The sequence below is a fragment of the Schistosoma haematobium genome, chromosome 4 (assembly GCF_000699445.3).
Source record: "Schistosoma haematobium chromosome 4, whole genome shotgun sequence".
NCBI lineage: Eukaryota > Metazoa > Platyhelminthes > Trematoda > Strigeidida > Schistosomatidae > Schistosoma > Schistosoma haematobium.
The window spans coordinates 807295-833139 of record NC_067199.1 but is presented as its reverse complement, the minus strand read 5'-3'; the positions used below and the strand labels follow the sequence as shown (position 1 = coordinate 833139).

Genomic DNA, 25845 nt, shown 5'->3' with positions numbered 1-25845 from the left:
GAATTGGCCACATGTATATTTCAATAACAATCATTCATACAATCCAATCGAAATCAAATCTTCGGGCCACTAAACATTGTCTCATATTATGATTTTCTAACTAGTCTAAAACATCTTTCCAAAGTCTCCTAAAATAAAATTCATAAAATTTATATTCTTTAATAATTTATGACTCTTCATAACTTTGATAATGAAAAAAGAAAGAAGTTTTAAAACAGAATGATCAATGAATTTTGATTATGCAAATCGTTTTGTTTTAATCAACACCACCACCAACACGACCCCAACCATCACCAACACCGCCACAACCGACAACAAACAAAAGAGGCGTTTAAACGTTACATTATTTTTCCTAAATTTTGTTGTCAACTTATCATTTGTATCTATGGTATTCCCACATGGTTTACAACGGTTTTTTTATTAGTACAAAATAAACAATATTCAAATATTAAATTTTACATTTAATAATAACAATAATTTGCATGAAGTTCTGTTCTCTGAGCTGGATGGTTTGATCGTGGAGCTTTGATCGTTCTTCTGAACGATATCATCAGCACAAACTTTACTTCTATCTGAAGTCTATTCTGATGATGTCGTTCAGAAGAACGATGAAAGCTCCACGACCAAACCATCCAGCTCAGAGAACAGAACTTTATCCAAATCATCCACCTGAGCTACAAATCTTCGCCACCATCTCAATAACAATAATTACCTGAGTCAGTTAAAAGGTATTTAATAAAACAAAAAAAAGTCAATATAACTGAGTTACTAATGTTATTGTTCATTTATTTAGTTTTATGTCATTTTATTGATTATAAATAAAGATAGGTAATGAGTAATAGTGGAATCCAGGACATGCGTTTCATCCTATTTGAGACTCGTCAACCGGATGTATCTATGTCTCAGAATTGATATTCACTTCGGGACTCGAACCCAGTATCGTTCACTTCAACATGGTATCACATTATCCATTTAGCTACTGAGTTAACTACTAAAACATCTCTTTTTTTAATATTTATAACACTCATTTAGTTTTGCAAAATTGAACACCATTACTTTAATGATCATCTACATACAAACATTTTCATTCAGTAATGATATTCATTTTCTCTATAGTAAGAAAGAAGATATTTTCACAATTCATAACTTATTAAGGTTTAAAGTTAAGTCAAAACGATTTCGGAAGTGATATTACTTACTTGCTTACGCCTGTTACTCCTGATGGAGCATAGGCCACCGATCAGCATTCTACAACTCAATCTGTCCTCGGCCTTCTTTTCTAGTTCCATCCAATTCTTGTTCATTTTTCTCATACCTGTCTCCATTTCGCACTTCCTCTCCTCCTTTGGCCTTGAAGATTCTATGTGAGTGCTCGTCTAGTGACGCAGTTGGTTGCTTTGTTCAATATGTGTTATCCACCTCCAGCACTTCCTCCTCATTTCTTCCTCCACTGGAATCTGTTTCGTTCTCTCCTACGTTAGATTGTTACTGATACTGTTTGGTCAACAGATCCGAAGTATTTCGCGTAGACAATTGTTAATAAACACTTGTATCTTCTGAATAATGGCTTTCATAGTTCTCCAGGTTTCCGCCCATACAGTAGAACTGTCTTGACATTTGTATTGAAAATTCCGACCTTGGTGCTGGTCGACAGACAGTTGCAGTGAGTTCCAAATGTTATTCAGTTGTAAATATACTGCTCTCGCTTTACTGATCCGCGCTTTTACATCTGCATCAGATCCACCTTGTTCATCAATGATGCTGCCCAAATATGTAAAGGTTTTTACATCTTCCAAATCTTCTCCGTCAATTGTGGTTGGATTGGTGCATGCAGTTTTGCATCAGAGACTCTTGCTTTTCCTTTTGTGTATATTGAGACCTACTGCTGCTGAGTTTGCTGCTACACTGGTCGTCTTCTCCTGTATTTGTTGTTGCGTTTGCGATAGGAGGGCTAGATCATCTGCAAAATCTAGATCGTCCAGCTGCATTCAAACTGTCCACTATATTCCATGCTTGCCCTCAGATGTTGATGTCTTGATGATCCAGTCGATCAACAGGAGAAAGAGAAAGGGTGAGAGTAAGCAACCTTGCCTGACACCGGTCTTTACCTCGAACGATTGTGTGACCTGTCCTCCACGCACGATTTTGCGGTTTAATCCATCATATGAATTCTGTATGATATTGACTATCTTCTCATGTATGCCGTAGTATCGAAGACGTTTCCATAATGTTGTTCTGTCCACGCTATCAAATGCTTTTTTGTAGTCAATGAAGTTGGTGTAGAGTTATGAACCTGAATTGATATTTATAGTAGAATATTCGTTTATAGTAATGAATATAACGGTGGGACTATAATTCATGGAAGACCCTCAAGCGATCCCCAAAATGACCTTGAGAATGTCCACCTAATAACTAGTATCAAATGAGGGTTATAAACCATGGTGAGGAAATATAAATAAAATTTACTGTTGGTGGTTAAGGGCTTATGTTAGGGATGCAGAGGAATATACCAATAATTATCATGTCAAGTCTAATGGTGGTCTTGGACTTTAAATGTACACTCCCTATTGGTCAGTATTTATTTCAATTTTTAAATGTACAAATGTTGTTTTCTATTTTATGGTACGATGTGGTTTGTTTGGTTGGTATATAAACAGAGTATGTCTGAAATACAATGATTCATATCTCAGAGTCTAAGACTTGCGTTCTGGACTCAACTGGCTGGGCTAGACAGGGAAGCGGGACCAATCGAGACTCTAGGCCGTCCGTACGTGTTTTCCGTGTCACTGAAGTGATTGATAAAACGCTTCACTCTAATCTGCAGTCCACAAGTCACAACAGTTTATGAATTAGATTTAGAGTTTTTCATCATGAACTGACATCAACTAAAATGCCAAAAACGCCCTTTAAACAAAGGGATGAATGAATTTGGCGCCAAGAGCCAACATCTTTTATCTCATATCTGATTGGTCCATCCATAAATTATGGTTTCGCAAATATAACCTTTTTCATTGTGAAGATCATGGAATGGCCTTAATTAGACAATCATTGAAAACTAGTAAGCATTAGAAATTTATATTGCCCTTATATCTGGCTACACATCAAGAATCAATCGGGTGACCTTTAAGATTCAACATTCTCCATAAAAACACTTCTGACTAAAAATCTCTATTGTTTCGAATCACCTCTTTTTATGACCAGAATGAAGTTTGTGGAGATTGAATTCATGAGTTGATCTAAGCTACACCATCAATGAAAATTGAAGTTTAAATTCACTTGATATTGGTTGAAGTGAACGGTACCCAAATACCCAAGTATTAAATCAGTGAGATACCACTCAGTGGTACATAATTCTAATTTTATTTAATCCATCATATGACGTAATGACCATGCATTATCATATTAGGATGAAACTGTTGTCTAGATCACCTTTGTTCTTAGTGCAATTGCTAGCTTATGTTAATCTATAACAAATGTCATCTATAAATGATATAGATTTTTGAAGAAACACTTTGACTCAGATTTGTCACTTCTTTTAGGATTAATTTAGTTACAATTGAATTCACGAGTCAATTTAAGCTGGACGATCTTTTCATCCTAGTATGAGACTCCTGAATAGTGCTCATCCATCCCATTCTAGTAATCATCATGTATTCACTAGTGACTAACTTCAAGATGGATCGCTTGGAGTTCTGGTGAGAAGCCGTGTTCAATGGAGTCTAATCCGTGTTGAGTGTGAGACAGTTATCCATCTGAGACAATGGATGAAAGATTGCACAAGATCACGGATCAATTGAAGTTAGACATTAACACCATTGAATTTTGACTCAGTGATCTAGAGATTAAGCGTTATCATGCAAGATCATGGGATCGAATCCCACTTGTAGGATCTTGGATGCTCACTGTTGAGGAATCTCATAATATGACAAAACAGCTATCCAAGATTTCCAAGTTTTCTATGGTGGTCTAGCTTAGATTGATCCATAAATTCCCATACGTAATCAGTTAATTAATTAAAATAAACAAACGTGATGTACTAATAAATTACTATGTAAATCAATTTTCTCAAAGTCTAATAACCTATGCAATGTGCTTCTTGTTAATTAATCAACAGTGATGTTATGTTAATAGTAACAATGATGATGATGATAACAAAACTGTATTCTCTTATGAATTATCATCTTTTACTACTTATATTCACGATTGTGTCCACAGAGGCAGCAATAACAACAACAGCAACAACACAGACAATAATGAAAGAACAATGTTCTTGTTAAACCCGGTTTTTTCTTTTCAGCTTTTAACAAAGAAGGTTCCTGTAAAATATCTAATTACATCGGATGTAAAGTAAACAGGAAGAGGAAGAAGATGAAGGAGGAGAAGAAAAAGAAGAAGAAGATGAAGAAGAAGAAAAAGAAGAAGAAGAGGAAGGAGAAGAAAAAGAAGAAGGAGAGGAAGAAGAAGAAAGGATGATGATGATGAAGTGGATTTCATTAAGAAGTGGTTATGTTAATAAAAAAAGGAGAAAACCAACAATGTATACATGAGTGAATATGAATATAAAAGAATAATATGAAAAGAAAACAAACAAACAATAACACCATTGATATTTAGTTATAAACATGTTATTTATGTAGATCATATATACATCCTGTATGGATTAATTCGATATTGACTGAATTTACATGCATTATAAGCATAGATGGATAGTGGCTAACGGTGGAATCCACGACGCGCGTTACGTCATATTTGAGACTCGTCAACTGGATGTACCTAAATCTCAGAGTTGATGTTCACCTTAGGACTCGAACCCAATACCGTTTGACTCAAACAATATTAAGTGAATTTAAAACTTCATCCCATTGTACAATCAAGTGGTTATCAAGACTCAGTAGCTAAGCGGATGAAGCAATGACATTTTAAGCAAATGTTATTGGGTTAGAGTCTCGAAGTAAACATCAACTCTGTGACGCAGTTACATCTAGTTGATGAGACCTAAATAAGACGAAATGCACGTCCTGGATTCCACTATTAGAGACTATTAATCTTAGTTCATAATTGTTACACTTAATCAATTGTCTCAAACTTCATTGTTCATTCATTTCCATACTAATCATTCAATTTTCATCGAACTTCTTAACCATCTGTTGTTAGATATTTCACTTTCGATTGATGATACATACTACTTATATTTGTTGACATCAGTAGTATACACCAAAGTTATACCGTAGGATTTTTATTTTGTAACATGATTACATATATATTTTAGAGACAATAAGAAGAAGTTGAACATGAAAGTATGAACAATGAAAATTCACTATCTTATTAATCAGTTTGTCATCTTGGCCTGGTATTGTTATAGTGAACGAGAACATAAGTGGGGATAATCGAATGTCATTGAACACATTGATTACGAAACATCTTAGTAAAATCTGAGAATGATACAGTACAATACTTCATTTGCAAAATGTTAATCAATCATTTCAGACTTCATTAGATTCCCCCAGCGCCCTCCCCATTCCACAAAAAAACATTTTCCCTTTTTATTGATAAAAACAATACTGAACATTTTCTTAAGCTACCAGAAATGATAAATAACTACAAATAACCTTAAGGAAAGATAAACATTGAAAAGAATAAGACTGATATCTTTAAAATTATGTTTTCTGAATGTCTATTACTTACGAAAGTTAAGCGTATTATATATATATACATGTGGTGTGTACTACTGATGTCCACAGATATAAGTAGTATGAATCACCAGTCGAGAGTGAAATATCTGGTGGTAGAAAGTTAAGAAGATCGAACGAAAGAGAACGAATACAGAGATTGATTGATGTAGAAACGAAGAAACAATGAAGTCTAAGACGATTGATTGATATTTTGCAAATGAAGTATTTACTGTATGATTCTCAAATTTTACCGAGATATTATGTCATTTTGTAGTGGAATACATTCGATTGTCTCCAATTGTGTTCTCGTTCATTATGATTACATACTATGTATAACAAGTAAATGAAAAAAAATAATGTTTATTGAGGATTGAATTATTCGAATAGAAATTCCTTATCGAAATCCTAGAACTAATAAAAAGATCTAATCATGGGAAGTTTGTGATGATGTAAACAAGGATTCTATTGAATATGTATAGTCAGGAAGGGGTTTTGTGTATATTATAGTAATTTAATAGTTGAACTCATGAGTCAATTAAAGCTAGACCACCGTTGTAAACCTGGAAACACTGGACGACTGTTTCGTTCTAGTAAAGGACTCCTCAACAATGCGCATCTACGAGCTCACTCGCGGGATTCGAACCCAGAACCTTCAGTCTCGCGCCTGAACACTTATCTTCCAGTTTACCGAACTAGCATCCGACGGTGTTAATGTTTAATTTTAACCAATCCACGAAATTGCAGCACTGTCCATCATTATCTTTAGTAATTTACTATCTCACAACAGACGCGGTTGAACTCCACTGATTACGTCTTCTCACTAGAACTCCAGGAAATATCTTTTGGATGAGCACTGCTGAGAAGTCTCATATTAGAACAAAATGGCCGTCCAGTGGTTCTAGATTTTTCATGGTGGTCTAGCTTTAATTGAATCATGAATTCAACTATTAAAATGAATATGTATTAGTTTTTTAAGGAGAAATTCGTGAGATGTTTTTTTGATTCACCGTAATAGCAGCATCTATACCATAACTATAACATATCATTTGAACTATCTGTTTTAACTTGTGAACCTGTGTGCCCTGTTTATCGTATAACGCAACGATACCGCCAATCAGAGAGCAACGAACTATCGATCGAACCAGTGATGCATAAAACACGTGCGAGCAGCCTAGAGTACCTATCGGTCCTGCTTTCCACCTAGCCTAGCCAGTCAACTCCAGAACACCAAACTCAGCCTCTGCATTATGAATGATGTATTTCAAACATACTAGGTTTATATACCGACCAGATAGACCACATCGTACCAATAAAATAGTAAACAATGTTTGTACAACAATTAGCTGAATGTGACTGTGAATGTGGGAGAGTGTTCTTAATAGACAGGGCATAATTCAAGAATGGTAAATCGTATAATAATGGTTGATAGGTCAAAATAAAGCTCATAATGAGCGGAAAACGAATATGAACAGTTTAGTTACATAACAATTATACGATAAAAATATATGCATAACATTGGTCCATAAATGGATCCCAACAGTTACCATTCATTATTCATATAGGGATATAACACTATCTGTGATAATCAATAAATCAACTAAAGTTTCAAGACTTTCCCACATGAGGTTTACATGATGTATACTAGAAAAGGCATTTTTACTTCTATAAATGACATGTATAATAGATTGTATGAAAAATATTCATTGGGTGGGACTATAATTTATGGACGACTTTTGAACGACGTTAGACTGACCTTCAGAGTGTCCACCTGAAAACTAGAACTAAATGAGGATTATAAATCTGTGTGAAGACTTTGAATTATAAGTTACAGTCGATAGTTAAGGTTAGGTATTAGATTTAGGGTTTTTCATCACAAACTGACTTCAGCTATAATGCCAAAACTCTATTTAACCAAATGGATGAGTGAACTTCGCGCCAAAATCCTAGATATGTTATCTTATACCTGATTGGTTCGTCCATATGTTATAGTCTCGCTGTTCATTTTAATGAAACGAATGTTTTACAGTTAGAAATGAGATAATTAATGGTAATCTATGGTACTTACGCTATTCCATGAACTAATCGAAGTTTAAAATGTAAACTATTGAATCCGAACTCGGTTGTTTCAATGTAGCGTAACTGTCAAGCAACTTAAAAGTTTTGTGTTTTTTTAAAAAAAAAGTTTCACATGGTTATGGTTATGAGTATTGATTACTGATCCTACCGGAAGGACCTAGATGCTTTTTATTTTTAATGATTTTCAAGCTGAAGTCAATCTATAATAAAAATTATTACAATTACCAGTACAGGGTTGTGGAGATTATTAAGTTTTTTGATTAACATCATGAACCGGTTGATGTAAGACCACTACTGAAAAACTGGAAACATTGGACGGTCGTTTCGTCCTATTGTGGGACTCCTCCAGGAAATAGATCTAGAATGCGCACTTCTGAGTAGTCCTACAATATTACAATGATCTTAAAACCAACATTTGTTGGGATAGAAAGTGTAATTTATGGTGTATGCTATTTATATATATCGATATAAGTAGTATGTAACATCAATTGGAAGTGAAAAGGATTGCTTGGGACATGGTTAAATAAAGAGTGTTGGTGGGCGGCCTATGCTCCTCCATGAGGAGTAACAGACGTATATATATTCTATCTTTATACTTACCTTCTAAAGGAATGGAATAATTATTTTGTAAGTTATATTGAAGTTCCATTGATGATTTCATCACATACTTCCTGATTACTTCATTGAATGTCTTTAACTAAAATCAAAATCAAAAATAAATTAAGGTAATAACATTCGGTATAATCTTTTATGGATTACATCACATTATAATTGACCTTTGTTTCAATGTTTTTAGATTAATCTCAGTGGATATATATTAAAAGTTCTAAATGGTAATCAACAAGTGTATCGTTCAAGTTTGAAACGTCTCAGAATTTATTGATAAGTACCTCCCTGAGGAATTTGATCGCAGAATTTCAAGATTTTCCAGATGTTTATTGACTTCATAATTACAAATTGAACAAATATTTCTAAACTACTTATTTATGTTGGCACTTCTATCCCGTACACGAACAAATGCAGATGAAGACAACTAGTGTAACAGCAGCTTCTGGATAATTAGGCCTCAGTATACATAAAGGAAAAATCAAGATCCTCGAATACAACACGGAGAACACCAACCCAATCACAGTTGATAGCAAAACTCCGGAAGATGTGGAATATTTCACGTACTTGGGAAGCATCATGGATGAACAAGGCAAAACAAGGATCACATTCGTACAGTTGAAGGAAATATGGAACTAAAAACAACTGTGAACCAAAATAAAAGCCACAACCTTCAATACCAACGTCAAGACGGAGCTGAAACTTGCATAACAACTACTACAACCATCATCAAGAGGGTACAAGTATTTATAAATAGTTGTCTACGCAAGATATTCAACATCCGTTGGCCGGATACCATCAGCAACAGCCTTCTGTAGGAGAGGACAAATCAACTTCCAGCTGAAGAGGAAATTAGGAAAAGACGTTGGAATTAGACAAAGTACACATTATGGAAATCATCCAACTGCATCACGAGGCAAGCCCTAACTTGGAATCCTGAAGGGAAACACAAAAATTAAATACATCATCATTGATCATAACTTCACTGTTATCGATGTATAGTAAAACACAGTAAAAGATGTTTCAGTAAACGATCTATGTGTCTGAAAGCTGTATAACCGATAATGTGAGGGTTTGAATTTTCTTCTAGCCAGGGGTTTAACATACATTTAGGCATCTGCTTTTGAACATTTGTAGTGTTGATTACTATGTTAAGCCCGCATAACTTATTCTAGCTTCTCGGCAAACCAATTTGTCAATTCTTCTCAAGCTACATCTTGACCTTGTTAATTAATCTCTTATCAGCCTTCGCTGTTTTTATATGAGCGTATGTATGTCACAAATGATCGATCACTGAGTGGTGATCAATTTCATGTGTATCGAGTCCTTCATTAGTATAGATCAAATGCTATCGACCAAGTTGCATTGTGGCCAATAGTCTAGGTGACTCAACATTGCGTGCACTATGTTGGGAGCACCAGTTCCCTCACGATTACAGGTACACCTTACTGATGAGTGCCAAGTAGTACGAATCACGGGGCCAGGGTTTCTTGCTGACTACCTCCAACCACCAGTGTATGTATGTGCACATCTTATCGTACTCATCACATATCTGTAGCTTATTTCTATCTGACTATAAATGCTGATTAGGGCTTGCTTAAATCGAGTTGGTTCATAAGCCTTCTCCACTGTACGTCTTTTTACTTGACTCTCTTTTCACTTCGCTTTGTATCTTCGATCGTTTGTCTGGATCAACGATTATATGAAATACACGTATTATTGTATTTGACTTATTTAATTCCATTATACACTCAAGCGATTTAAGTCGATGATTATATACAAGGGTTGGTGACATGTATATTTCAATAACAATCACTTATGCAATCTAATTGGAGTCAGATATAGGGCCACCAAAATCCATTTCAGTAGCCATATGTTTGGTCTTCACAAGTTAAAAATATCCAATATAATATCCAGTACTTACATTAAGGTTAAGCAATCACTTGTGAGCAAATGTTTCAAGTTACTATATTTGCTAAGTGACCATCTACTAGATTAATCATCAATACCTTTTATATCTCTGTCAACCAACAACAAATTCAGAATTTTTAATACAAATGACTATACAGTTCTACTGTATGGGGCGGGAAAATGGAGAACTACAAAATTTATCATCCAGAAGATACAAGTGTTTATTAACAATTGGCTGCACAAAATACTTTGGATTCGTTTACCTAGACACTATCAGCAATAACCTATTGTAGGAGAGAACAAACCAGATCCCAGCGGAGGAAGAAATCAAGAAAAACGATGGAAGTGGATAGAACACACATTAAGGAAAGCACCCAACTGCGTCATCACAAGACAAGCATTCACATGGAATCCTCAAGGCCAAAGGAGGAGAGGAAGACCCGAGAACACATTACATCGAGAAATGAAGACAGACATGAGAAGAATGAACAAAAATTAGATAAAACCATAAAGGAAGGCTCAGGACAGAGTGGGTTGTAGAATGCTGATCGGTGGCCTATGATTTATTGGGAGTAACAGGCGTAAGTAAGTAAGTAAGTCTTATATCTGGTTAACGATATTTCTATTCTCTTGACTATATTGAGCCTGAAATATTATATATATATATATATATATATATATATATATATACAGGCGAGACTATAATTTATGGATGGGTCAATCAGATTTACGATAACAGATCTTGAATTTTGGCGCCAACTTAATTCACACATTTGGTTAAATGGAGTTTTAGCAGTATAGCTGATATCAGTTCATGATGATAACCTTAAATCTAAATCTTTATCCTAACTATCAACTGTAAATATTAATGGTAATTCTTTGCCTTGGTTTCTAATCATCATTTAGCCGTAGTACGTATACGGACATTCTCAAGATCTTTTAACTGTCTCTCAAAGGTCGTCCATAAATTATAGGTCTCATCATGTACAACATTGCTCATTAAAAGAAAAAAAACTAGTTTTTATAGTCATAGTATTGCTTACCTTAACAGTAAACATTTCTAGTAATTTTCTATCACTGTCCAAAAATGTTTTAACAATAAACTAGACATTATGTAATAATATGAAAAAAAAACAAAATATCAGATAGGTTTTGTGGATATTATAGTAATTTCAACGGGTAGGATCATGAGTCAGTTATTGCTAGACCATCATAGAAAACCTGGAAGCACTGGACGGCCGTTTCGTCCTATTGTGGGATTCCTCAGCAGTGCGCACCCACGACTTCACCCCCTGCGAGATTCGAACCCAGGACCTACTGGTTTCGTGAACGAGCACTTAACCATCAGACCACTGAGCCGGCATCCAACGAAGGAGTCCCACAATAGGACGAAATGGCCGCCCAGTGCTTCCAGGTTTTCCATGGTCGTCTAGCTTCAACTGACTCATGATCTTAACCGTTGAAAAAACAAAATATGTTCAATAAGAAATTAGATTACGTAACGATCAAGAAATAAGATAAGTGATTTTCATAAAATGATGATTCGATTAAAGTTAGATCACTATGAAAGTAATAAATGTTTATTTTATTCTAATATGGGACTCTTTAAGCAGTGTGTATCCAAGATATCGCTCACGAGATTCAAACCCATACTAGGATGAAATAACAGCTGAGTGCTTTCAGGTTTTCCATGCTAGTTTAGCTTTAGTTGAGCTTTAATTGAATTTAAAGTGATGTTTCTTTTCAGATTTTCTCAATGATACTGTACACACCCCTGTTATCCCTCATGAAAGAACATAAACCTCCCACCAGCATTCTCCATCCAATTCTGTCCCAAGCGATCCTTCCCAGTTGTTTCCAATTGCGACTCATCTTTTTCATGTCTGCAAACAATTCACAAAGCAGTGTGTTCTTTGGTATTTCACTTTTCCGTTACCTTTCAAGAGTCCACGTTAATTCTTGCTTCGTGATGCAGTTTGGTGATTTCCATAATGTATGTCCTATCCACTTCCAACGTCTCTTCCTAATCTCCTCTTTAGACAATGGTACTATATTACAGTGTAAATGTATGGTTTCTATGGTTTTATCACTCAGAACTTTTATTACGGTAACATCTTTCATATCAGTCTAGAAAAATCATACTTTTTAATAATATCAGTATAGGGTTGTGGAGATTGTTGAGTTTAGATTGATATCATGAATAGATGAATGTTAGACCACCACTGAAAACCTAAAAGCACTGGATGCCCAGCTCATCTTAGTATGGGACTCCTCAGCAGTGCTCACACACGATCTCACACGTAGCATTCGAACCCAAGGCCTTCGTTCTTGTGTGCGGACGCTTATTCTCTAGACCAATAAGCCAGCACACAGAAGTGTTAATGTCTACTTTCAACCAATCCACAATATTGTGTGACTGTCCACCATTGTCTTCAGTAAGTAACTGTCTCTACAACAGACATGAGTGAACTCTACTGATTACGGCTTCTCACTAGAACTCCAAGAAACTCATCTTGAAATCAGTCACTAGTAAGTACATGATAGAAAATTAGTGTCCTCTTTCTATTATTATCTAATCTAAACTAGGTATAATGTCAAAACAAATCTTTAAAGCAGAACGATCAATAAAATTTTTGCGCAGACTATTTAGAACAGAATTTAAATAACAATACATATACTACTTAAATAAAGATTCTCCTTCAATTAAAGTTATAAATTACGTAAGTATTATAAATTATGGATGCATCAACGATAATTTAAAAAAGAAGTTAGACAAGGAAGAGAAGTTCATTGATAAACTATTACGTCAACAATACATAATCATGTTTTTTATAGATAGTAACCATCTTTTGTAATTAAATTGTTACGTAAAGATGGATAGTGGTTAGCAATGGAATCTAAAACAAGTATTTCGTCCTATTTGTGACTCGTTAGATGGATGTACCTGAATCTCATAGTTGATGTTCACTCTGAGACTCGAACCAAGTAACATTCACTTTAAACATCATTGCTTTATCCATTTAGCTACTGAATCCTGATAGCTACTAGCTTGTACAATATGATGAAGTTTAAATTAGGCACATTCAGCTGATGAGTTACAAATAAGACGAAACGCACGTTAAACTAAATTCCACTGCTAGCCATTATTCATCTTTGCTTAGAATGCTTTTGAATTAAGTCAATATCAAAGCAATACTCATAGTATGCAAATATACCAAAAAGAAATGGATAAACTGCAGTCTTAAACATCAATGGTAAGATTCAAGCAAACAATATCAAGTAAGTTGATATTGTGTTTTATTACTTATAAACTTATAAACAAAATAAGAAGTGAGAAAAACTACGGTTCATGGTAGTTTATCAATGAATTGATTATGTTGTCGAATGTAATTTTAAGATGATACAGAAAATTTATCGTTCAGAATGAGATTTTTAGAGGAGCAAGAAATCAGGAAGAAGCGGATAGGATACACAATGAGAAAAGCACCCAGCTGCGTCATCACAAGGCAAGCCCTTACATGGAATCCTCAAGGTCAAAGGAGGAGAGGAAGACCAGAGAACACATTACTCCGGGAAATGGAGATAGACATGTGTAAAATTAACAAGAATTGGATGGAACTAGAAAGCAAGACCCAGGACAGAGTGGGTTGTAGGATGCTGGTCGGCGGCCTATGCTCCATTGGGAGTAACAGGCGTAAGTAAGTAAGTAAGTAAGTAAGTATGGTTTATAAGTTAAAGGGTAACATTTTCATTGTCGTTCTGAACAGTGTTATCGGGAAGCATTTCAAAGAGAAATGAGCTATTAACACTTTGATACAATTCATAGTAGCTTGTTCTATTCATTTAGAATATGGTTGGTTGTTATTCATAGCTGGAAAGTTGATCTCAACTGATCTGACCTTACAATACTAAATCATTATTCCTATTACGTTATAGGTTTATTTGATTTTGATGTTTATATTGACTGATGCTTGATTAGCGTGTCAGATTTCTAGAAATTCATTGAATTCCTTTGCGTTTCTTTGTTCAACCAAATAAATCAGCTGAGGGTTCATAAAACCAACATTTATTGAGGCTACAAACTGATCTAAGTGATAGGATTGTTGATGAGCGATGCTGTAAAGTTTCATATTAAGACAAAATCGTTGTCCAGTACTTTCAGGTTTTTAATAATTGTCCAAGTTAGATCAATTCATGATCTCAATAAAATTCAACAATCATCACAACCTTCATACTGGTAATTGTGTTTTCAATTGTCCGACTGTGAAAATGTTTTACATATATTTAAACAACAAACTGTGTCGGGTAGAGACAGGTATCTATCTCAGTATAATGGAAAATGGTCGCACAATTTCATGGATTGGTTGAGGTTAGACATTAACACTAATGGATGCCGTCTCAGTAGTCTGAAGATTAAGCATTCGCGCGCGAGACTGATATGTCCTGGGTTCGAATCCCGCGAGTGGGATCGTGGATCTACACTGCTAAGAAGTTCCACAATAGCACGAGTTGGACGTTCAGTGCTTCCAAGTTTTCAATGGTGGTCTATCATCATTTGATTCATGATCTGAATCAAAAAAGTCATGAATTTCTTATAAGATTTAACTTTATATCTTGGTAATTAGTGTATTAATCAATTCAGTCATAACATATGAAATTTCAATTAGGTTTAAGACATTTCAATAAAACAAAACATCAACTTACCGATATTAGAATCCCATTCATTGAATTACCATTTTCATAGATTATGCAAATAACCACTGTAAATCAACAAGATAAAATAATATGCTTCACAGTGTAATTATATTCCACATCAAGCCAATATATTAAAAAGTCAATAAATAGGATTTCAAGTATTTAGCAGACTTGTTTTTTTTATTAATATGAAGTGTTCACAGTTTTGCTTGCATCTGCTGAGATCACCGGGTAAGTAATAATGAGGTTAGACGAAAGGTATTAAGGAATGATAGTAATCAGTTGATGAGGTTGTGAATCTTCATCAATTAAGATGGTTGGGCCACGTATTGCGTATGCCCAAACACCAAGTACCACAATGTGCAATGCTGACTAGCGTTGGAGACTGGTGGAAGAAAGTTAGGAGCGGCAAAACCAAAACGTTGCACCAGTCCATAAAGTCACTAACTTCTGGTTTTAGCCATGTTGGTAGATACAGATTACTTGGTTGGGGTCCGCGTCACTATCGTAATCAATGGTTGGAGACTGTGTGACGTGGCTCAGAATCGATCACAATGGCGTCGGTGTATACATTCTCTATCTTCCCTTAAACTAAGAAATTAAAATCACTTCTTATCTTTCTTTCTACGAACTAATTCTTTCTTCCCGTATTATATCCTTATATGCAATCTTCCCTTTATATATTACACCATTGAGTTAACTGCTTCTATGAATCCGGTGTTCGTTATGTTGTGTTAATGATTAAGGTTTAGCAACTTGGACCGATGCATATATGTGCCTGGTCTTGCGTTATGGCTGACTGACTGACTCATAGTGTTATGAAGGTTCTCAATAGGTACAGGATTCCAATCATTTTAGGTTATTATTAAAACAAAATACCACAACACACATAAATGAACAAAGAATGTTATTCTTTAATAAGTTCTCATCAGATGCTTCAATTACTATATATCAAAACTAATTGGTATGAATGAATAGCCAAGTTTAAGATAATCAAATTGTTTAAAATTACATCATATGAATTTAAGATTATTGGGAAACTGTTTAGTATCAGAACGGGGTTTTGTGAATAGTTTTAGTAATTTAATAGTTGAATTCATGAGCCAATTAAAGCTAGATCAACATAGAAAACTCAGGAGCACTGGACGGAACATTTCATTCTAGTATGCGATTCCTCAGCAGTGCACATCCACTATCTCGTCCCACAAGATTCGAACCCATGACCTATCGGCCTTGCGCACGAACACTGAATATCTAGACCATTGAGACGACATCCAACAGTGTGAATGTCTATCTTCAACCAGTCCACGATATTGTGCGACCGTCCATCATTGTGTTTAGTGAGTTATTATCTCACAACAGATCTGGTTGAACTCCACTGGTCACGGCTTCTCATTTCTGAGGAATCCCATACTAGGACGAAACGGCTGTCCAGTTCTTCTAGGCTTTCAATGGTGGTATGGCATTAGTTGACTCATGAATTCAACTATTAAAATTTTTACTGTCAAAATAACCATTGTACAATGGTAGCTTATATAAGTTTATGTTTTTAATGAAATCATAAAATGAAGAAACAGAATAAATCTAAACATACATAAACTAAGAGAAACAATTATGTAATCAAAAGATCAGATCAAATATTTGATCGGTGATTACTAAGCCTATGAAATGATCTGAATTCTGTAACCATTATTAAAGTAAGGTAATATCAATAATTTCAGCAGTTGAGATCATGAGTCAATTGGAGCTAGACCACCATGGAAAACCTGGAGGCACTGGACGGACGTTTCGTCCTATTATGGGACTCCTCAGCAGTGGGCAAACACAACCCCGTCTCGCGCGAGGCGCCTATCCAACTAGACCACTGAATTGGCCGGCATCTAACGGTGTTAATGTCTAATTTCAACTAATTCACGAAATTGAGTGACACACCCACCATTGTCATCAGTGAGTTACTACCTCAAAACGGACCCGGTTGAACTCCACTGATCACTTCTTCTCACCAGAACTCCAGGATATACCTCTTGAATTCAAGGTTAAATAGTTGAATTCACGAGTAATTTAAACCTAGACTACCATGGAAAATCTATTAGCTCTGAATGACTGTTTCGTCCTAGTATGAGACTCCTCATCAGTGTTCATCAAAGTTGATTCATAGAGCATCTTTTGTACTAAACATTTGTTTAGTATTGTTGCTTATGACTATTGATTAATCCTTAATATGTAAAGCTTCTTAATTAAATATGAATTTATTTGTATAATCTAATTAGAGAAATAATTAAAATTTACTGTCTATGGTTTCTGTCAATGATTACATTTATGAAGTGACGTAATGCATATATCCGTGTTTTATGGTAAATTTATAATCAGTACTAATGACTGATTGTCTTTAGTTCTTTGGTGATTTATTTCCAGAGTTAATTATTGTATTCTAGTCAGATGCCATGACTTACGGAACCCAAAAGTGTTGGCTATCAGACAGTCATCCATCGGAGATGATAGATAATCGTATAATATCACGATTCGAATAGAGTTACATATATACACTGTTAGAATCCGGCTCAGTGATTTAGAGATGAAGTGCTCCCGTGTAAGATTGAAGATCTTGAGCTCTATTATCTATGATGGAGTCATGGATATGTACCGATGAAGGATCACATAGTAAGACGAAACATCTCGTTTTCCATAGATATTTAACTTATGTGAGTTCATTATATCAATATTATACAACAGTCTGCACGAATCTCTACATAGATGTATGGTTACGTCAGTGAGGTCTAAATTTATTATTCGTAAATAATGGTTAGCTTTCTTGCTAAGCAACAAAATATTTTTAATATTACTTAGTAGCTTTTTATAGCAATCTATGCACTGAGAATTCTGTTAAATGAGCTGTGATGTGTGCAAAGATGGATAGTGACTAGCAGTGGAATCCAGTTTGACGAGCATTTCGTTCTATTTGTGACTCATTAGCTAAATGTACCCGCACCTCAGAGTTGATGTTCACTCTAGGACTGGAACTCAGTACCGTTCACTTGAAACACCATCACATTATCCACTTAGCTATTGAGTCCTGATAACCATTTGCTTGTGCAATGGGGTGAAGTTGTTAATTCATTTGGTATTGTTTTACTTGAATCTTTCCATTGATGTTTAGGATTGCAGTTCATCTGTCTCTTATGTGTATATGTGCATACTGTGTGGATTGCCTCGATATAGCCTTAATTCACAAGCATTATATGTAAAGATGGATAGTGGCTAACATGTGATGTGGTCATCAGTCAATGAGAAATGAGATCGTCGAAGCGAATTTGTTTTTGGCAATTAACTAATTAGAAGAAAAAAAATCGACACAAGGACTTTTACCTTCCACTGAGTGAACAGAATTCAATTTTTTCCTAAAATATATTTCATCATACAATCGTATAATATTCTTGTGAACATGTCGATATATTCAGTAAAAGAGAAAAAGAACATGATTTTCATTTTCTTAATTGTTCATCTCATTTCATTTTATAAACATAATCCAATTTTCTTTGAACAAGTCAAAATACATATTTCCCTATTCATAAATTGTACATTAGTTATGTACGATTGAATATATGACAAGAATATTTATTGCGATCAAAGATTAACATTAAAAGAATAGTTAAGCTCATGAATCGATTGATGTTAGACCATCATGGAATACCTGGAATCACTGGACGGCCAACTCGTTCTATTGTGGGACTCCTCAACAGTGCGCATCCACATTCCCACCTCGTGAGATTCGAAACCAGGACATATCAGTCTGACGCGTGAGCGCTTAATCATTAGACCACTGAACTGGCTGGTATCCAACAGTGTTTATGTCTTACTTCAACCAATCCACGGTATTGAGCGATCATCCACCATTGTCTTCAATGAGTGACTGTCTCATACTATCCTATACTAGGACGAAATGGCCATCCAGTGCTTCCAGGCTTTTGATGCTTTTATAGGATTCACTCATTCATGATATCAATCTAAACACTTTACTCTAAGGTTAGTTTATGCACACAAAATTGAGGCTTATCATAACATTTCAGATTGCCCTAAACATCTGGAAGGTTCTGGAACCTTACTGAACACAGTAGAAGGATAGTTAATATGGCACATGACTCTTCACTTTCTAGATGCTTCTGAGACGCTTCAATTCAATGCTGATTGGATGAAATGTTTCTCAGAGTTTTTAGTGTCTCTTTGAGCTTTTTCTAAGGAATATATTAGGTATTCCCAACATTAATTACTTAGAAATGCCTATTTTACATGAAATATTTAGTTAAGAAAACAATGTAATATTTTTCTACACTTGTGAAATTGATAGTTAGATTGTATTCCATAAAACTATCCATGAACTTTAAGTTACTCTGTACTATCTTTATAAAGAATGCAAGTGTCATTTGTATTATTGATTGTGAACCTTTCAATAAACTGTTCAAACAACTCCTCAGCAACTGAAGAGTCCTATACTAAGACGAAACGATCATCCAATACTTCCAGGCTTTCGATGGTAGTCTAACATTCATCCATTCATAATATCAATCATTATCTATCATTTAATGACATTCTATTTAAATAAGATTAAACTCTAAATGATTAGATACAAATGATATTTCAGTGAATGATACAATGAGAGAATAAAGAGATCACTTTAATAAGTTGTGATAAGATTTAAAGCTAATCAGGATTAATCTATATGATCCATTGAAATAACTTTTCTAATGAATAGCTCAATTCCTTCTGATCCATTACAATCTCTTACATTTGTATTTCATCATAAACTTTTAATGAAATCACGTATTTCTATATGTAGTATGTAATAAGTTAAATGAAAACATACATATTTCATTGTGTATAATGACAATGGTAATTCTACTATAATGATCAGTATGAACATTAGTTAAATGGATAATTAATACATATAATTATATGTCATTTATAAGCAAAGATGAATGGTGACTAGTAGTAGAATCCAGGATGCATGTTTCGTCCTATTTGAGACTCATCAGCTGGATGTACCTACATCTCTTGGGTGGAATTCAAACCGATTAATATTCACCTCAAACACCATTGTATTATCTAATTAGCTACTAGCTTGTTCAATGGGATAAAGTTTAAATCAGGTATATTCAGCTGATGAGTCAAAAATAAGACAAAACGCGTATCCTGGTTTGTGCTACTAGTCACCATCGATCACTGCTTATGATGCTTGTGACTTCAGACAATATCGAGGCAATCATTTATGTTATACTTGCATATATAAAAGCTGAATGTATTAATGCATTAGATTGATGGATATAACTTTATATAAAAGTTATTATATAAACTATTTATAATTATTTACTGAAACATTTTATCAGTTTCATCTCTGATTATATAACTGAACTTATGAACATACAATTGATTATGATAGAGTTTGGTTAGGAGTCTATCTGAAGTTTGTGCTGATGATGATATTGTTCAGAAGAATAATGAAAGCTTCACGACCAAACTATTCAGCTTAGAGAATAAAACTCCATCAAAATCATCCACCTGAGCTACAGATCTTCTGAACCATCTCACAATTGATTATGTCATCATATTATAAATGTAAATACTTTCCATTTTTGTAATTTATATCAATATATGGTCAAGAATAAGCTCAATAGTTGGTGGGGTTTTGTTTCTTCGTAGCATATATTCATAATCCTACTAGAATCACTGTCCTTTCTTAAATTATCTTTTGAATGATGAATTTGTTGGAGTGATCCAGAAAAGTTTTTGCAAAAGACAAGCAAGGATCAGGAAACACTAAGAAGCGTTTCATCCGATCAGCGTTCACTTGAAGTTTTAGCCAAAAATATCAAAGAAGTAAAACGTCACATTTAGAGGTTCTGATTGGCTGATTGCTATACTGCTACTATGTTTAGTAGCATTCCAGAATCTTCTAGCAACCCAAGGACATCTAAAAATATTATAAAAACCCTATATTTTCTGTAACAAAATGAACCTAGGAGTAAAGCACTTCTCGCATACTTTAAATCTTCTCTCTCGTTGTTCAGGTCGCTGTACAGTTCTAGCTTGGGGGTTACAGAATAGCTTAGGAAACAAATATAGCGTTCAATTTGCAAGACATATCAAAATGTTTAAATTCAGGAATATGAGATCATATTACAAAGATTTTAATAATAATAATAATAATAATAACAATCAGGCTCTAAACTGAGCTTCAACTCCGCCTGGAGTCCCTCCGGGGGCTACTGCCGGTCCCAAGCCCGGATAAAGGAGGAGGGTTGGGCATGGGGTTAGCGTCCCCATCCCGTAGAAAACTAAATCGCTAAAAAAACGCTAGCCAGAAAAAAATTATTCAAACATTAAACTGAGCTTCAATCATTCAAACATTCGACAAATGATTCCTTGATATAACTTGATACTATACAAAAGTTTTCTTATGACTATGAGAAAGAACAGTTATACCAATCAAAATAGGATACTTTGGAACTTGTAATAAAAATAAGCTTTGTTATTATTACTATTTTGTTAACAGAATCATTGTTAATCAAATGGTATTGAATAGATGGTTTATTCTCAGTAATATTCACTCAGCCTCTAAATGCCTTGGTATGGCCGAGAGTAGTGTAGACCCTCCCTCCCTCTCCAAATGCTCTCACATGGCCACGCGTATACAGCCTCTGCCTGAAAAGTCCTACTCATTACCTTCTTGTGGCGGGGGTGTTGTTTACGAAAATGAGAGGACGAAACGCGAATGTCCGGCGCCTTAACCGGATTCCAAACCAATGGTGCACATGAGCTCCAGTATCCTGCGGGAACAAATGGTGTATGAACCAATCGTTAGTCACCAGCTACCATGGGACTGCATCTCCTCACGATGTTCCATTGCCTTGTGAGTCAGACCTTAAGGTCAAAAGCTCGGGGTGTGGTCCCCTAAGAAAACCACCTGCTTCGGTCTGGGCATCCGAGCAGTATCATAGCCCTCACACAAATTGAATGATTTATGTGGCGCATATGTATTTGGTGCCTCCTCGTACCAATGGTTGTGTGCTTAAATAAATAAATAAATAAAATATTCGCTCATGAACCATTCAAGGATTAAATCATTGACTTTTAAGTTTAGTAATGAGTGATTGAACTTGAAATTATTGATTTTACATTTTCAACTTTAATCAATTTGCGATATATAGATTGATTATCCTTCAATTTCATTAGTGATCAAAGTATCATTCTTGATATATAACAAACATACTACTTATAAAGGATATAATCTCTTGTAATACATTACGTAATCATATATACAATAATAGTCAGGGGAGGAAGAGGAGGAGGTGCCTGAAAAGTAAATTGGATTAGAGGTGGTCTTAGTGACCTGAGAGCTCGACCGCAGTGCTCAAGGGACAACTGCTTGAGGTTGGTCACACACGACCATTTTATGAGTAATTTTTGTATTAGCTCCGTACCTGTCTAGACCTTACCGCTGGAGGCGGATATCCGTGGGATAAGGCGAGGTGTGCATTTTTAGGGTCAACCATTTTTAACCCCACCCCTCCTTATGGGAAGGCAGTATCGCCGTCATGCTGGTTTTCTGAAGGAAACACCTTACTGCTGTCACAGTTCTGTACAGTCAGCAGTACGACTTCGCCTTAGGACCTTGAGTTTGTTGCTTTTAGTCTTACCGCTCTTCAACCGACCTGCCTGACATGGTAGGACCTTGAGGAACGGTTGTTCCAGCCAGTATAGCTCGGTTGCTTCATCACGATAGGCAAGCCGGACCATCACGTCAAAGTAGCGACAACGATCGGGATATTTAATAATCAGTCCTATTGAAGTATTACATTTAGAAATAATCAAAAAACATTAACTATTCAATAATACATTTTTACTTACCATAGTTCTCTTTTTTAATTGTATCTTTATTGAGTAATAATAAATTACGTAATTCTGTATTTTTGATGTGATTTACCTTGACTACAAAACTTTTTACACTATAACCAAATAAATAACAGTAATGATTAGTCAATTCTTTATTAATATTTTAAAGAAAGTAATACATTACAAATTCATGAATGTTCTCTTATGACATTCATTCTACAACACATGCATAATTCATGCATAATAATTACTTACGTCGGTTACTCTTCATTGAGGAGTATAGACCGCTCACTAGCACGCTCTATTCAACCCTGTCTCAAGTAGTTCTTTCCAGTTGACTTGTAATATGCCGATGACATAGTTCTATTTGGTGAAGACGCTGACAAAATGCAGAGTCTTCTGATCACTATAAGCAACAATGCAAGCATGTTCGGCATGCGATTCTCTCCCTCGAAATGCAAAATGTTACTTCACGATTGGGTTGCATCGACACTCGAACTAATGATAGGGAGTGAAGTAGTTGAGTGTGTCGACCGATTCACTTATCTTGGAGGTCTCATTAGCTCTTGTGGTCTAGTATGTGACGAAGTCTCAGCAGGGATACAGAAGGCTCGACTAGCTTTTACCAACTTGCGTCATTTATGGCGTAGGCGAGATATCCGTCTATCAACCAAAGGACGTGTTTACTGTGCAGCAGTTCGTCCCGTCCTACTTTATGGCAGTGAAACATGGCCGGCAAGAGTAGAGGATATTCGTAAGTTACTAGTATTTGATCATAGATGTCTTCGAAATATTGCTCGTTTATCCTGGGATCATCGAGTAAGTAACGCAGTTGTTCGGAAACGGGTACTAGGTAAGGATGGCAAATCCATTGATGAGGTAGTGAAACTTCATCAGTTGAGATGGTTGGGACACGTGTTACGTATGCACAACCACCGACTGCCTCGACGTGCGATGTTTTATGGTGTAGGAGCAGGTTGAAAGAAAGCTAGGGGAGGCCAGACCAAAACATGGCACAAGTCCATGAAGTCACTGACAAGTGGACTGAGTCATGTTGGTAGGTGTAGACTACCTGGTTGGGGACCGCGAGATGATAGCAACCGATGGTTAGAGACCCTGAATGGCATGGCTCAAAATCATTTGCAATGGCGCAGGTGCATCCATTCTTTGTGTTCTCCCAAATTCTAATTTTCTGAACTCTTCATGTCCCTTTTCTTTTCCTCTTTCCAAATTTATTTCACTGAATTATACTCTTTGAATAACATCTTCAAACCCTAATCTTTCCGACTACTGCTTATAATCTTACCGCCTCTACCACTACGGGATTTGAATCGAAAACCGGATCTCTGTGCTAATGTGGTGTGGCAACTCGAACTGATGTACGTACGTACAAAGTTTTACGTTGTTACTGACTGACTGACTTTCCAGTTGTTACTCATTCTTTTCATGTCTGCTTGCAATTCCTGACTCAGTGTGTTCATCAGCCTTCCTCTTTTGTGTTTCCCTTCAGGATTCTAAGTTAATGCTTGTCTTGTGATGTAGTTTGATAATTTCCTCAATGTATGTCCTGTCCATCGTCTTCTCCTAATTTCCTCCTCAGCTGGAAACTGATTTGTCTTCTCCCACATAATTTTTTCGCTGATAGTTTCCTGCCAATGGATGCTGAGTATGTTGCGTAGACAACTATTTGTAAATACTTTCACCTTCTTGATGATGGTTATAGTAGTTGATATGCAAGTTTCAGCTCCATACAATAGAACTATCTTGACGTTTGTATTGAAAATTCTGACTTTGGTGTTGGTTGGTAATTGTTTTGATTTTCATATGTTGTTCAATTGTAGAAATATGGCCCTCGTTTTTTCCATCATCACCTTTACGTCTGCATCAGATCCTCCTTGTTTATCGATGATGCTTCCCAGATACGTGATTAGAATTTATACAGATCTACTTGTGTAAAACATTCGTTTTACGATGTTAAAGATACACTATTGAGTGCTTTACTTCATTGTGCTTAATAAGTGTTTAACTTGGCTTAATGAAATTTTACTTCTAATTAAGAGATTCTAAGCACTATTTATTATCATTTTTATATACTTCTTCCAATGGCTAGAAGATATTTATCTCTTCAACACTTTCCAATCAATACTGGATCAAAATTTATAGTCCAGTGATCAATTTACCTAAATTATTGGTTGCTCTAGTTGTCAGAAGGGGCATCAGCCTCGTGATTCTCGAAGGACCTCGGCATTCATCATGAGACGTCACAGCTCTTCTAAATGAAGATTTTCTAACTCCCAGGGCAGAGTTTAAATATTTCGAATTATTTTATCTGGTTAGCGTTTTATAGCTACTTAGTTTTCTACGGCATGTAATCGCTAACCCCTTTCTCAACCCTCTTTCTTTATCCGGGCTTAGGAACGACAGTAGCCCCAGGGGGCTCCAAGCGGAGTTTTATCCATTAATCACCATCTTCAAATTAAATAAACAAATAAATATATACTTACTTATTACCATATGATATTGCCTCATTACTAAAGTTGAAGACAATACAATTATGTGTTTTATTATGAATAGATTTTGTACTAGATTTTCCTGTAGAATGTGTTTTCCATTCATTTCGATGCTTTAAAATTAATGAATGATCAATTGTGAAAGTTCCAATATTATTTATTAATTCCAACTTTGATGAATCCAATTGTTGAATCGATACAAAACGCTGAAAAATGATCAGAGACAAACAAAATGAATGAACAATATGGGATTGTGGAGATTAATCGCTATTTGATTGAAAGACCAACGCTGAAAACCTGGAAGCACTGGACGGCCAACTCGTCCTATTGTAGGACACCTCAGCAGTGCACATCCACGATCCAGCTTGCGGAATTCTAACTCAGAGCCTTTGATCTCGCGCGCAAACGCTTAACATCTAGACCACTGAACCGACATTCAACAATGTTAATTTTTAACCTTAACCAATCCACGAGATTGCGCGATCATC

General features: G+C 35.4%; 1 protein-coding gene across 1 annotated transcript in view; it reads right to left on the bottom strand.

The window, feature by feature from the left end:
* Nucleotides 1-25845, bottom strand: part of MS3_00007166 (uncharacterized protein) — a 64006-nt gene that overhangs the window by 26389 nt on the left and 11772 nt on the right. Inside the window, exons 3-7 of the mRNA XM_051215421.1 lie at nt 25352-25563; nt 22863-22960; nt 14970-15025; nt 11309-11368; nt 8349-8445 (exon numbers count right to left, since the gene is read on the bottom strand). Of these exons, the coding sequence (XP_051065922.1) occupies nt 8349-8445; nt 11309-11368; nt 14970-15025; nt 22863-22960; nt 25352-25563 (523 nt within the window). The remainder of the gene's footprint in view (nt 1-8348; nt 8446-11308; nt 11369-14969; nt 15026-22862; nt 22961-25351; nt 25564-25845) is intronic.